Here is an 8,680-nt window from a genome sequence, read left to right on the forward strand (position 1 = left end):
CTGAGAAATTTTTCCGGCTCACTCCTATTTATAACCTGCCGGTGCGTCTCATCAGATGACGTTACCCGACTGAGGTTATATAAGCCAAAATTTGGCGTGTTTGATACACACATGCTTCACAACCAGCAACATGACAAGATGTTCCCATAGCGTTTTCACGCAGCATTGAATGTAGCCTTTAAAAGGGAACAATCAGAACAAATTCAACCAGGTAATTTAGAAGGTTTCACAAACTTGTGCAACTATTAGTTTATTTCTTTACCATTTAATTATTACAAAATATTCACTAATTAGCAAACGATGATTTAGATAACTAATATCTTTGCTTAATGGCATTTGTTTATGACAATCTTCTACATATTGTCAAGTATCCAAACTTTCTCCACTTGTCCTGCAGGATCTCTCTAAACCTTTCTGTCATTAGCACATAAAACACAGGGTTTATGAGACTGTGAGAAAATGCCATCGGCCTTGTTATTATGTACACAGCATGGATGTAGACTTTTGTACAATCTTCCAATTCAGTAGAGCGTGAAGCGAGGGCCATGGTTCTCATCAGATGAACTGGCATGTGAAGCACCAGCCCCATTACAGTCACAGTCTTCAAGATGTTCACTGGCCTTTGGAAGGATGTCCCAAGCACGTGCTCTCTCTCCTTGAGCAGAGAAATCATCTTACTTGTTAAAAGAAACAAGGTCAGTAGTGGGAGCACGTATGCTACAGTGGTGAGTAACAAGCTGTAGTTTAGAACATGGATGGGTGGATTCATGCTAGCGAAATCATTGCACTTGGTCCCGTTAGTGCTCGTTAGGTCATTAATAACAAATATGATTAGAGGAGTGATCTCAATTGTCACCCAAATCCAGTTCAGGAAGCTGATGAACAACGAGGCCTTGCAAGACAAAAGGAAGTGATTGCGTTGTGGGTACCACAGCAGTAATAATCGGTCCACATCCACCCACACCATGAAGAGGATGCTGGCATACAGGTTAACATGGAGGATGTAACGAGTAACCACACAGCCTACAAAGGGTAACGCTTTGTTGTGCATGTAGTTGTAGCTCAGCACTGGTAAGGTGCACTGGAAGATAAGGTCAGAAATAGCCAAATTAAACATGTACACATTTATAGATTTCCAAGAAGGCAGCCAGAAAGCATAGAACAGGACCACAAACAGGTTGCAGGGGAAGCCAATGGCAAACTCCAAAGCATACAGGGGTGAGAGGTAGTGTTTGTGTAGTCGATCGGTGATATTGTGACAGTTGGTTGCCTGCAATTAGAAAGATTGTCACATAGACACCTGTTATTACTGCAAATAAAATAATATAATTACTGGTAATTAAGGTTGTACTCAAACATATTATATTTTAGCAGGTATTTTTCTATGTGGTCAACAAATATAAATGTATGTCATCTTACCCAAAGAATAATAAAGATTTAGCACTGCTTTTGTAATATGAATCCTGATTTGCTTTTCCCGGCCAGGCCATTTATAAGCAAATCTACTGCCAGGAATTAAGGTGTATGACGGAGGACAAACAGCTAAAAAAACAAAAACTGTGGCACGCAGATATCAAACTTTTTGATACCCCTTGTATAATCATAAACAGAACCTTCTCCCAGAGCAAAATGTTTATAGTCCTGCTATCAAGCAGATGCTACAAGAGTGTAAATCACAAGAAGCACATGGCTAAAATCTCTAAAATCATATATTCTTATGAACTATGGGTTCGAACAAATCTCCCTATTTCTATGAATTCTGCAGTTTGTAAACATTGGGGGCAGTGATCATAGTTTTCTACAGCCTCCTTAGGAAGTTGGTACAACTGCTGCTTAATTCTTAAAAACAATTTAAGGCATTTTTGAGAAAAAAAGTTGCCTTTCTACAGCCTACATAAGTCGATCCCTTAAAGGTTTTTTTTTTGTCTTAAGGTAGTTTTCCAGCACCCAACTTATGGCACTCTTAAATAGTTCGTAAAAACATCTCCTGTCTGTTGGTATATTTTGTCAAAGTATATAAAGTGGTGGCTATTCACTATGAATGTTGTGGTGTGTTTGTATGAATGCCATACGAATATCAATTCATACTGTAGGAACGCAATAAGATACTCATATGAACAACTTAATGTGTTCTTGTGGCATACCTACAGCCAACGTAGGGCTATGGGCTTCTGTAAATTTATTTTGTATGTTGTTGTTAGGTTGTTCCTAATGCACTTCTAAGGTGGCTCTACAAAGAGTGGATTTCACGCCACGTTTGTAGAAAATCTTGGAAAAGACCATCGACTTCGCTACAAACTTACGACCAGGCTAGAAGATAAGATAGGATAGGTCTTTAGATAGAAGTGATGAATTCTTATAAGGCCACCTTAAAAAGACAGTAGGAAATGCTTGAAAAATTGTTTGTGCGGTGTTAGTAGCAGTTCATATGGATATTTGTGACCGCTGCTTAAGAAACAGCTTTATGCCATCAGGCTTGTCATGACTCTTACCCCCTCATGGGTCCTTTTATTGTACATGCTCACTTCCACCTGCACTTTTAACAGGTATTTATACAAACACACACACACACACACACACACACACAAAAGCGTGCGGACATTGCCTGGGGAGCAAAAGTAGCAGTGCACTCTTTACATACATCTAATTATCATAAAGAGTTTTTAATGCTGTGTGTCATGAAAACATTGTTAAATACACACATACTGTAAATTTTTACACATACATCCTAAAAATGTGTAAAAATTTACACATTTTTAGGATGTATGTGTAAATTGGATAAAAAATAATGTTCAAAAATAATTGAACATTATTTTTTATTTATATTCAAGATTGTAATTGTACTTTCAAATACAATCTTGAACATAAATAAAAAATAAAAAAATAGATAAATATGAATAATGTATTGTTCAGTTATTAGGCCAGATTTTTTTATACTAAAGAATCAACTAAACAAACAAAATATCGTGGATAATATATCAACTTATAAACAATACACTTCATATAAACTTAGTAAAAGCAATAGTGATTCATGGTTAACACAATTAGCATTTAATTCCTAATAATCAAATGTATTTTACATGGAATATGATAATACACCTTACGTCATTAAGCAGTAGATTACTACTAAACAATGGTTAGTATAATACATTTAAGTATTTAAATCCTAAAAAGCAGAACATAGGTAGAACATAAAAAGCTTTGCCCTTACCATTCTCAGTAACTCAGTGTGCGATTTTACCAGACAGGTGCTGTTGGAAGAATGTGATGCTGGAAGCATGCGTGTTTGATTGTATATAATCATATTGCGTGATATCTCCCCACATCTTTATTCATGCAAATGATTTCGCTTGAGGAAACAACACTGAAATAACCTCTGTCTCTTTGTCATCATGTCCTCTGGCGCTATTATTCTACAGGTTCCTTGGTAGAGCTTTAATAGTACACAGTATATATCATAATACTCCCCTTTTTTTACTTTTTCTCGGTTAAAGTATATTGATTTCATCCAAAATTTAGATTAATTATTAATAAGAGTTAGATTAATAAAACCATTTACAAACATCTATATATGGTATGATATATCTATATATTTTAATTTATTTTACTTACTCACTTGAATGTCTATTAGCTACAGTACTACTTAATGAGTAACTACTTTTCATTGAGCTCTTTCAAGTGACTAATTAGATTAATTGATATAAATAGCCTGTTTAAGTTCAGTTTAACGTGTAGCATTTGTTATTGTTATTTTGATGTTGGTTGTTGCTTAGTTTAAAATACAATGATATATTAAATTTCTCGGAGGGCTCTAGGAAAAGAGCGTTGTTTTTTCAGTTTTTTTCCTTAATATATCAACAAAAAAGACTATCTTGAACCATCATCTTGCCTCTGCACTCATGCCACGCAAACGCCGACATCCAGATCATGACAGAATGCTACACCCTTATAGTGGCAAAGCAGGGGCCTCTCCCCTAGATGTTTTTGGGGGGGAGCAATAACCATCTCGACCGAGCTAGCGGACTTGCTGGGCGGCTTCGAGGAGCAAGGTGAGCGAGAGGCGCTTCAGAGCTGGGAAGGCTGCACGCTTGCCATCCGGCGAATGCCGTTTAGAGCTGAGGCAGCTGGGGGAGACGGAATCCCATGCACCGACAGAGAGGTACGGGCCAGGGAGGTCAGGTACGACGGTGGCGAGAGGGAAGAGGACCCCTGACTAAACAACAATAAAGGAAGAATGGAATAAGAAATATCTGCACGTTTTGGGCGGAGCAGAGTGAGGAGCGCATTCGAAACAACTCCAAAATCTGCTCGTCCTGGTTTGTGAGAGCCACACTGCATGTCGCACTTCCTCAGCTGGACAGCGAGAACGACGCGCTTCCTCCGCCACCGCCTCCTCTGCTTGATACAGAGGAGACAGCATTTCCTACACCTCAGCCTCAGCTCGACATAGAGGAATACGTGCCTCGGCGCGACATCGAAGATACATTGATCCGTCCATACATCCTAGAAGGTTCAGTCTACCTCAATCTACTTTCTTTTTTTTGGAGTGAGCCATGGTGTGTTGCACTTTTATATTGGTTTCTGAAATTGACTTTACATATGTATATCATATCACCCAAATGAGGATGTTTTCTCTGTTAAGTCCAGTTGAGTTTCTTGCCACCGTCTCCCTAAGTTTGCTCATCAGGGACAATTCGATAATTAGAATTTAGACATATCTCCTCCCATTTTTTCTTCTGTGAGAAAACTTCTTTCCATAATGCTTTTGATGCTGTAAAGCTGCTGTGCGACAATGACTTGTTATAAGCGCTGTATAAATAAAATTGTCTTGAGTTTATTGTTTTCTTTTTTCTTGCCTTTTTATGTTTATAGGCTAGAACCAATTGTTGTAACGTCTGCATTGTACTTAAAATTCATATAATCCAGACTTTATATTCCTTCTAGCCAAACACGTGGTACCAGAGCAAACAGTATGTACTGTATATAGGGATAAAGTCCAAGAGGTCAAAAAAGGGTTCTAGAATATATAACTGTGTTTGTAACCACATAGGAATAATTCAGTGGAAATTAGATTTTTTGTTGTTGTTGTTTGTTTCTGTTTTGCCAGGTTTTATTTACTTATTTTTAATGAAAACTAGCCAGGAAGGTTAATAAAGTATTTGGTTGGAGGTTAACCATTTTACAACTACTGTTATTAATTATTGTTACAAATATAAATTAAAAAAAAGTAATTAAATGAAAAAATCCTTCAGGATATTGATAGTTCACTTTAGAAAATGTGTCTCACAATATCTCCTGGATGTCACTCGGCACCCATCAGATATTTGTTTTATTTTGAAGCTGTTTCACGATCTCCTGATTCACAGTCTTTGTTTAAATGTGTTTGGAATTCTTTTGATCAGTTCATTAAAACATCATTTAAGTTCATCATTATGCTTGGTCTTGCATCTGCTTATTGTTTATATTACTGTTCTTTGTCTGTCCAGTTCCTCATCTTTTGTTCATGTGTTGTCTATATTTATTGTATGCTGTGCAAACTCTTATACAATATTATACAACTCTGAACATATTCTGTGGGGCCCCTGAAAGGCAAGGTACCCAAAAGCCAAGTTTCACAGTGGCACAGACTGACCTTTCTATATCAGATTAAAGGTTGTAAAAACTCTATATGCCACAAACTATATATATATACAACCAAATGTATTTGGAGAAATGATCTAGAATTGCCACTCACCTTATTGTTATGAATTGGGTAAGAAATGCGTAGACCGCAACCATGGGAAGACGCATGAGGTCAAAAAAATTAAACTGTTTGTGTAGTACTTTAGTTGGAAAGTGTTTTCATTTTATTTTGACTTGAAAAAACAATCAGGACAAATTCAACCAGCTAACCAGGTAATTCAGAAGGTTTCACAAACTTGTGATTTTTTTATTTCTTTACCATTTAATTATTACAAAATATTTACTAATTAGCAAACAATGCTTTAAATAAATAATATATTTGCTTATTGGCATTTGTTTATGATAATCTTCCACATATTGTCAAGTATCCAAACTTTCTCCACTTGTCCTGCAGGATCTCTCGAAACCTTTCTGTCATTAGCACATAAAACACAGGGTTTATGAGACTGTGAGAAAATGCAATCGGCCTTGTTATTATGTACACAGCATGGATGTAGTCTTTTGTACAATCTTCCAATTCAGTAGAGTGTGAAGCGAGGACCATGGTTCTCATTAGATGAATTGGCAAGTAAAGCACCAGCCCCAGTACAGTCACAGTCTTTAAGATGTTCACTGGCCTTTGGAAGGATGTCCCAAGCACGTGCTCTCTCTCCTTGAGCAGAGAAATCATCTTACTTGTTAAAAGAAACAACGTCAGTAGTGGCAGCACGTATGCTACAGCGGTGAGTAACAAGCAGTAGTCTAGAACAGGGATGGGTGGTTTCATGCTAGCGAAATCATTGCACTTGGTCCAGTTAGTGCTCTTGTGGTCTTTAATAACAAATATGATTAGAGGAGTGATCTCAATAGTCACCCAGATCCAGTTCAGGAAGCTGATGAACAACGAGGCCTTGCAAGACAAAAGGAAGTGATTGCGTTGTGGGTACCACAGCAGTAATAATCGGTCCACACCCACCCACACCATGAAAAGGATGCTGGCATACAGGTTAACATGGAGGATGTAGCGGGTAACCACACAGCCTACAGGTGCAAATTGTTGGCCATTTGCGTAGTTGTAGCTCAGCGCTGGTAAGGTGCATAAGAGTATGAGATCAGAAATTGCCAAATTAAACATGTACACATTTATAGATTTCCAAGAAGGCAGCCAGAACACATAGAACAGGACCACAAACAGGTTGCAGGGGAAGCCAATGGCAAACTCCAAAGCATACAGGGGTGAAAGGTAGTGTTTGTGTAGTAGATCGGAGATATTGTGACAGCTGGATGTCTGCAATTAGAAAGATACATAGACACCTGTTATTACTGCAAATAAAATAATATAATTACTGTTAATTAAGTTGTACTCAAACAACCCAGAACAAAATGTTTACAATCCCGCTATCAGGCAGATGCTACAAGAGTGTAAAGTCAAGAAGCACATGGCTAAAATCTCGGTCACAAATATTCTTATGAACTATGGGTTCGAACGAATCTCCCTATTCCTATGAATTCTGCAGTTTGTAAACATTGGTGGCAGTGATCATAGTTTTCTACAGCCTCATTAGGAAGTTGGTACTTTCTACAGCCTACATACTTAAGTCTATCTTATGAATATCTTTTTTGTCTTAAGGTGGTTTTCCAGCACCCAACTTATGGCACTCTTAAATATCTCCTGTCTGTCGGCACATTTTGTTAAAGTATATAAAGTGGTGGCTATTCACTCTCTCTGCTGCTACACAATTTGTAAAAATTATAAATTTTCGTGATGGCATTAATTCAGAGAAGACTTAATTTTCACCTTCTGCAGCTGCAGTTGCAAGACGAAGAAGAAGATCTTGTAGTTGTAGCTGCTGCGTTGGTTCAGTTACCAGCAATGCTGGTGTATGCGGCCACGGATAGACCATAAGAACATCATAAACATACTGCCACTTGGAAAATTGTTTGTGCGGTGTTAGTAGCAGTTCATATGGATATTTGTGACCGCTGCTTAAGAAACAGCTTTTAGGCCATCAGAATTGACATGACTCACACACACACACACATACACACACACAAGCGTGCAGACACTGCCTGGCAAAAAAAAGTAGCAGTGCAACAATGTTTTGCACTCTTTACATACATCTAATTATCATAAGGAGTTTTTAATGCTGTGTCATGAAAACATTGTTAAATACACACATACTGTACATTTTTACACATACATCCCAAAAAAACAACAACTTTCAAATAAGAACATAAATATGAGACTATAAATAATGTATCATTTTGTATTAGGCCAGATTTTTTTTACTAAAGAATCAAATGAACAAACTGAACATTGCGTTGAAACATATAAACTTATAAACAATACACTTCACATAAACTTAGTAAAAGCAATAGTGATTCATGGTTAGCACAATTAGCATTTGATTCCTAATAATCAAATGTTTTTACATGGAATATGATAATACACCTTACGTCATTAAGGAATTAGATTACTACTAGATAATGGTTAGAATAATACCTTTAAGTATTCAAATCCTAAAAAGCAGAAGGTAGAACATAAAAAGCTTTGCCCTTACCATTCTCAGTAACTCAGTGTGCGATTTTACCAGACAGTTGCTGTTGGAAGAATGTGATGCTGGAAGCATGCGTGTTTGCTTGTATTCAAAGCTCATCATAACGTGTGATGTGTCCACACGTCTTTATTCATGCAAATGATTTAACTTGAGGAAACAACACTGAAATAACCTCTGTCTCTTTAATAATAAAATGTATCTTAAATAATAATGGAAACCAAGCTCAAAACACAAATCTCTCCCGTCGCCTTGAAACAGGGGTGTACTTAGGTGACCGAAATATTAAAATATAATATATACTGATGTATAATATTTTCAAATATAATAAAATATAATGATTATTTAAGCGACATGCTTTCTTACCTGGTGCTACCTAACAAGCATGAATCACCTGCCAGTTTCTGAGGGTTTAAGTGGATGTGTGGCACGTCCACGCGTGGCTGCAAAAAGACAAAGTGCAA

At 37.2% G+C, this 8,680-nt stretch overlaps 2 protein-coding genes across 2 annotated transcripts; both read right to left on the reverse strand.

The window, feature by feature from the left end:
* Positions 1 to 340: 340 nt before the first annotated feature.
* On the reverse strand, positions 341 to 4,420 carry LOC128541244 (succinate receptor 1-like). Its single transcript, XM_053511586.1, has 3 exons — positions 4,334 to 4,420; positions 4,025 to 4,213; positions 341 to 1,270 (listed from the first exon to the last, which is right to left on the reverse strand). The coding sequence occupies exons 1-3, from the start codon at positions 4,418 to 4,420 to the stop codon at positions 341 to 343; spliced, it is 1,206 nt and encodes a 401-aa protein (XP_053367561.1).
* A 1,599-nt stretch (positions 4,421 to 6,019) lies between these two features.
* Positions 6,020 to 8,318, reverse strand: LOC128541246 (succinate receptor 1-like). The gene is made up of 2 exons (XM_053511589.1): positions 8,223 to 8,318; positions 6,020 to 6,949 (listed from the first exon to the last, which is right to left on the reverse strand). Exons 1-2 carry the CDS (start codon positions 8,316 to 8,318, stop codon positions 6,020 to 6,022), a joined length of 1,026 nt encoding a protein of 341 aa, XP_053367564.1.
* Between the last annotated feature and the right edge of the window lie 362 nt (positions 8,319 to 8,680).

This window comes from Clarias gariepinus, chromosome 14 (genome assembly GCF_024256425.1).
Source record: "Clarias gariepinus isolate MV-2021 ecotype Netherlands chromosome 14, CGAR_prim_01v2, whole genome shotgun sequence".
Lineage (NCBI taxonomy): Eukaryota > Metazoa > Chordata > Actinopteri > Siluriformes > Clariidae > Clarias > Clarias gariepinus.

Coding starts and splice junctions, on each gene's coding strand:
- LOC128541246 (XM_053511589.1), bottom strand. CDS start 8,318: ATGAGCTTTGAATACAAGCAAACACGCATGCTTCCAGCATCACATTCT. Junction 6,950..8,222: donor ACACTGAGTTACTGAGAATG/GTAAGGGCAAAG, acceptor TTCTAATTGCAG/ACATCCAGCTGTCACAATAT.
- LOC128541244 (XM_053511586.1), bottom strand. CDS start 4,420: ATGCTGTCTCCTCTGTATCAAGCAGAGGAGGCGGTGGCGGAGGAAGCG. Junction 4,214..4,333: donor CTGAGGAAGTGCGACATGCA/GTGTGGCTCTCA, acceptor ATTGTTGTTTAG/TCAGGGGTCCTCTTCCCTCT. Junction 1,271..4,024: donor TCCTCGAAGCCGCCCAGCAA/GTCCGCTAGCTC, acceptor TTCTAATTGCAG/GCAACCAACTGTCACAATAT.